The sequence below is a fragment of the Micromesistius poutassou genome (genome assembly GCF_964030765.1).
Source record: "Micromesistius poutassou genome assembly, chromosome: 16".
In the NCBI taxonomy this organism is placed as follows: Eukaryota; Metazoa; Chordata; class Actinopteri; order Gadiformes; family Gadidae; genus Micromesistius; species Micromesistius poutassou.
In genome coordinates, this window is record NC_140286.1 from 1,228,172 (window position 1) to 1,234,382 (window position 6,211).

General features: G+C 54.5%; 1 protein-coding gene across 1 annotated transcript in view; it reads right to left on the reverse strand.

Moving 5' to 3' along the window:
* The window catches only part of LOC311361217 (neurocan core protein-like), a gene marked incomplete at its 5' end in the record, with an annotated part of 14,080 nt that extends 11,994 nt beyond the window's left edge, over window positions 1-2,086 (reverse strand). Inside the window, one exon of the mRNA XM_084481419.1 lies at window positions 2,058-2,086. Coding sequence (XP_084337545.1) covers window positions 2,058-2,086 — 29 coding nt within the window. The remainder of the gene's footprint in view (window positions 1-2,057) is intronic.
* Window positions 2,087-6,211: the final 4,125 nt, after the last annotated feature.

Below are 6,211 nucleotides of genomic sequence, written 5' to 3' on the forward strand. Positions count from 1 at the left end.
GGGGGCTTAGAAATGCACACACAGGTAGGGTAGCTAGCTAGCGAAGTGGTTTATTTCTCCCCCCCCCCTCCTCCCCCCTCCTCCCCGTCCCCCCGTCCCCCAAAACTGTCCTTTTTCTCTGTCTGTGCATCGCAGAGGAATGAGTAATTTCCCCTGCATCCTGCGGGGACCACTGTCTGTCTGTCTGTCCGTCCGTCCGTCCGTCCAGAGGCTCGGTCTCCTCGCTGTAGCCGGCTCGGGGGGGGGGAAAAAATACTTCCAAGATACGTTCTCAATAATCTGCTCCTGTTCAGCCGCGTCCTCCGTCATCATCACACACTGAGACGGCTACGGCTAGCCATGCTAACGCGGCGCGCGGCGCAGGACCAAATGTACCGCTAAGTAGTAGTAGTACTACTACTACTACTACTACTACTACTACTACTACTAGTTATTTTCCCCTACGCTTCCCACATTCTCTCTTTTCCTCAAGTCCAAAGTCATGGGTCACCACTCCTCCCTCTCTCTCTCTCTCTCTCTCTCTCCTCTGCTCGCCCTCTTGACGGACAAGCATAGCACACCCCCCCCGTCCCCCCGCCCTCGCCCTCCTGCACACACACACACACACACACACAGCCCCCCCCCCCCCTCCCCACGCCATACACAAACACAGCTCCTCGCCCCCCCCCCCCCCCCCCCCCCCTCTTTTCTTCCTCTCTGGATGGAGGCCTGCCCTGAACCAACACTGTCCCCTAAGGCCGCCTCTAGTGGGGGTGGCCCCATTGTGTGTGGAGGAATGGGCAGTTAACACCCATGTCTGAGTCCTCTCAATGAGCGCATTGTGTCTGAATCCCCCCCCCCTGCCCCCCCCCCCCCACCCTTCCCCCTTCTCCCTTCTCCCTTCTCTCTTCTCCCTTCTCCCCCCTCCTCCCCCCCCCGCCAAACCACCACACTAGCCCCGGTCACCCCTGCTCCCCCTCCTCTGCCTCGGCCCGGAGATATGGGGCAGCTTGTGATGCCCATGGACCCAACCGTTCCACCGCCACCAACTACCACCCCCCCACTACCCCAACCACCACCACTACCATCACCACCACCACCCCCACCCCCAACCACTACCACCACCACAACTACCACCCCCCACTACCCCCACCACCACCACTACCACCACCACCACCAACCCCACCCCAACCACTACCCCCACCACCACCACCACCACTACCACCACCAACCCCACCCCAACCACCACCACCACTACCACCACCACCAACCCCACCCCAACCACCACCACCACCACAACTACCACCCCCCACTACCCCACCACCACCACTACCATCACCACCACCAACCCCTCCCCAACCACTAACCCCCACCACCACCACCACCACCAACCCCACCACCACCACCAACCCCACCCCAACCACCACCACCAGCCCCACCACCACTACCACCACCACCCCCCACCCCCAACCACTACCACCACCACAACTACCACCCCCACTACCCAAACCACCACCACTACCATCACCACCACCAATCCCACCCCAACCACTACCCCCACCACCACCACCAACCCCACCACCACCACCACCACCACTACCACCACCACCACCAACCCCACCACCACCACCAACCCCACCCCAACCACTACCACCACCACTACCACCACCACCAACCCCACCCAACCACTACCACCACCACCACCAACCCCACCCCAACCACTACCACCGCCACCAACCCCACCCCAACCACTACCACCACCACCACCAACCCCACCCCAACCACTACCCCCACCACCAACCCCACCCCAACCACCACCACCACTACCACCACCAACCCCACCACCACCACCACCACCACCAACCCCCACCCCAACCCCACTACCACCAACACCACCACCAACCCCACCACCACCACCACCCCCACCCCAACCCCCACTACCACCAACCACCAGCCCCACCAGCCCCTGCCCCTCAACTAAAATCATTGACGGTTCATTTGGCTTTGCTGTGTTATTTCATTAACCAACATCGCAGCCACTGAAAAGGGGATGAGAGCATCCCAGAGCGTGGACGCACTTGAACGAGTGTGTCTTCACTCTCAACATGTGGGACACTGGAGCCGGGCGTCGGGAGGGAGGGAGAGAGCGAGAGACACACAGAGAGCGAGGGATGAGCTTCACACACGCATGCTCAATATATATATATATATTTTTTGCTTATTTGTTTTTAAATAGCTGGGAGTGCCTTGGGGGGAAGGTTTTAAAAGAGCAAGTTGACGTTTTCTTCCCACACATTTTTTTTTTTAAATCAAAGTGTTAGCATTTACATTGAATTTGCATCGTGCAGTGGGACGCCGGATGCCATAGGTGAGGTATTTAAAAAACACTGCTTTTTCCTCCCTTTCAGATGGAAAAGCCGAGGGATGGAGTGGGTGGTGGTGGATGGATGGAAGGAAGGATCCGGGCTGCTCGCTGAGCTGAACCCCGGCCCTAGCGCAGGCTCATCACCATTGCACGGGGCTCTTGTCTTCCTTCGTCTCTCCCCTCCCGCGGCCCCCCACTACAACTCCTCATCTGAGGGTCTCTGGCACAGCCAGCCAAGCCCAAACCGGGGGGAGCGAGTGAGTGGGCTTGGGAGGTTTGCAGAGGTTTCCCTGATGGCTACCAGCACCTCTGGAGCTACCAGCGTGGAAAAGGAAAAAAAAAGAAAAAAGAGAAATCAATACAGAGAGAAAGAGAGAGAGAGAGAGGGGAGAGAGAGAGAGAGGAACGGGAAGGAAAAAAAAAACACACCACCACCACCACAACAACAACAACAACAACAACGGGCAGATTGTTCACTGGTTGAGTCCGTGTGGCCCCGGGGCCCGGCGCAGACCTCCGAGGGACAGGCCTCACTCGGATCCCCCGACCATGGCCTCCACAGTGTGTGGTTCTGCTGAGGGGTGAGGGGGGGGGGGGGGGGCGGCGGCGGGGGGGGGGGCGGCGGGGGGGGGGGGAGGATAGGGGTTCACTCCCCGAACCATACACCCCAGACTCACTATGTTAGAAACATGCCAAAAGGGATATCCCCGCTCGGCTTCCATTCCCCCCCCCCCCATCCCCTCGTAAGATTGACATAAGCCCCCGCGTCCCGTTCCCCCAACACACACCTCCTCCCTCCCTCCTGCTGCTCCGGGCTCTTTGCTAGTTCTGCTTTCGACCGGTTCCCCCCCCCCCCCACCCCCCACCCCCCACCCCCCACCACCCCCCCCAGCCTTGAAAGGCTCCATGTTGGTTGCCCCAGTCAGTTGTTTTAGATGAAGATGTGCTCAGATTCTCCCCCCCCCCCCCCCCCCTCCTTCTTCTTCGGTCCAGCAGCCCCACTGGTATATGTCTTTTATATCAAGGAGACCGTCTAACAGAGACGATGACGTGTACAGTGTAGTTCTGAGCTCCGAACCGCGGCCCACACAACAAAGAGGACGGCACCAGCAGCAGACCTCAAGAACAAGAACTCCACCGAGCCACACAACCTCCCGCATCTCTCTGGCAGCCTGGCAAGTCTTTTTTTTTTTTTTTTAAATCTCATAACAATGTTTGTTTTCCCCATTCTATCTTCTTACTTCCTAATATCTCTGGTCGTGGAACGTGATGTACCATTTGTGTGTGTGTGTGTGTGTGTGTGTGTGTGTGTACACAGTGTGTGTGTTGTGTGTGTGTGTGTGTGTGTGTGTGTGTGTGTGTGTGGACAGTGTGTGTGTGTGTGTGTGTGTGTGTGTGTGGACAGTGTGTGTGTGTGTGTGTGTGTGTGTGTGTGTGTGTACACACAGTGTGTGTGTGTGTGTGTGTGTGTGTGTGTGGACAGTCTGTGTGTGTGTGTGTGTGTGTGTATGTGTGTGTGGACAGTGTGTGTGTGTGTGTGTGTGTGTGGACTCGCTTCAGTCTGGGCTTGTAAGGTTTAAATTCCACCAGTGTTCACTATACACTTTTATCAGATGCAGCCAAAAAACAGAACTATAAGGAGCTTTCAGATTGCTTTGAAATAAAGTAATACTGTGTAAAAAATAATATATATATATAAAGAGATATAGTTAGATCACAGTGTACTGGCCTCTACCCATACTTACAGATATAAAAGATACACATCAAGACAAATATCTATGTATTTGTTTGTGTGTGTGTGTGTGTGTGTGCGTGCGTATATGTGTGTGCGTGTGTGTGTGTGTGTGTGTGTGTGTATGTATGCATGTGTGTGTGTGTGTGTGTGTGCGTGTGCGTGTGTTTATCCGTACCACCCGCCCAACAGAGCAGCGGTGCCAAACCGCAGCCGTCCTCACAGCTCGCGCAGCTCTGGTTGTTTACATCCAGACGGGCACAGCTTCAGACAAAATGGCCGCCGGTCCTGCCTCTGCCAAAGATGGCGGGCGGGCGGGCGGGTGTGTGCGCGTGCGCGCGCGCGGTGTCGCCGTCGCCGTCGCCGTCTGTGTGCGTCCACTTGGCTGTTGGCGAATGCAAATGCAGAGTGTAATTGCATTTGCATACACACTTCATTTCGCGTCCCATTCTGCTGACATAGCTAATTGTCCTCATAATTGCAGCGCGAGAGCGGCGGGGGCGTAGAACGGATCTAACTGATCGCACGTGTCTTTGATTCGCCCGCTCTCTCTCTCTCTCTCTCTCTCTCTCTCTCTCTCTCTCTCTCTCTCTCTCTCTGACAATTTTCATGTTGATTTGTTGAGAGAGCGGGAGAAGAGCAGATACTGATCTGGAGGTGCCACACGCGGCGTTTGCGAGCGTCTGCACTTTATTCTCCTCATGCAAATCTGAAATTGTGCAGCAAAAAATGAAAAAATAGGACGGAGTGAGCTTTTAAAAATCGAATTCCATTTTGTGGTTCACGTCGCCGCCCGTACTGTGCACGTACACACCCATATAGCATGATACACATGTAAAAAAAACATTGGGCTTATAGATATCACACACACACACACACACGCACAAGCACACACCGCTTCTTAATTAAGGTCGTATTCAAAGGACGTAGGAACTCCAGCCAGACAGACCATAATAGTCTCATTATCATTCATATCAATTGTGCGGTAACAATAGCAGTGACCTAATTGTGTGAGTGATTATTTTACTACAAAGACTCGGCACCAAAAAAATATGTAGTAAAATAATGGTCCCCAAAAATATATATTTTAGACTTTTAGGTTTGCAGCATCCCTGAAAATGTAAACAATGTATTGGTACAAAAATGGCACAAAATAACTGATAAAGCTACAAAGATAAAGACTGAATCACCTAACTTGTCTGTAGTGACCACATCACCTGTCCTCATATTTGGGGAACAGAGTGGTTGGGGCAAAGAGAAAAAGCGTTATCTAGAACGTTCCTTCCCCCCCCCCCCCCCCAAAAAAGGCTAGCGTGTGCAGCCGCGTTGTTGCAAATTAATTGCGCGGGGGTCTTGACTACTGGAGCGCTAATTCAATCTGTACACCGTCTGAGCGGCTTAGGACACACACACAGAGCGGCGGCCGTGCTTTGCGTTCCCCGGCCCGTCGTCCACATGCAGCTGCGGTCCTTCAGTACAGTGAGCCTCACTGTGGACACCAAAATGGTGGTCACGCGACTCATGGGGGTCGTGGGAGCAGAGGGGAAAGGAGCAGAGAGGGAAAAAGGGTTTTTTTCGGGGGGGGGGGGGGGTGTCTGGTGAAGACCAGAAGGTTTTTTTTTTTGGGGGGGGGTCTAGACTATGGGGGGTAGGTGATGAGAGGGAAAGATGGCAGGGGGGCGGGGGGGGGGGGGGGGGGGTTAGTGGAGGAGGTTATTATTTTGGGGTAGGGGGATCCGTCTGGTCTGAACACGGAGCTATTAATGTGGGAGGCGGCTAGGGTGGTGGGGGGTGTAGTGTGTCTGGGATTGTTGTCTAGGTCATTTGCATAGTTAGGGTCGCGATCAGTGCTGCCCAAATGATTTGGGATCAGAGGAGCGCCGTGGTGACGTCTGCACGGCGTTAAACACGCCTGCCGCCCAATGTGACGTCACCTTCCGAGCAAAAACTGCGTTTTTCATTTCTTTTAAAAAAAAAGCGGAATAGACGCAATAAACGCCATCAGCGTGCTCGGACATTAATATTCTAACAACAACAGTATCAAGGCTCCTGCCATCCTAAGGCATGGTGTTGAATTTGTCATTGGCCAATGAGGGAGGCTGAAGACGGATGCAGCCAATGGGAACAGGGAAAGA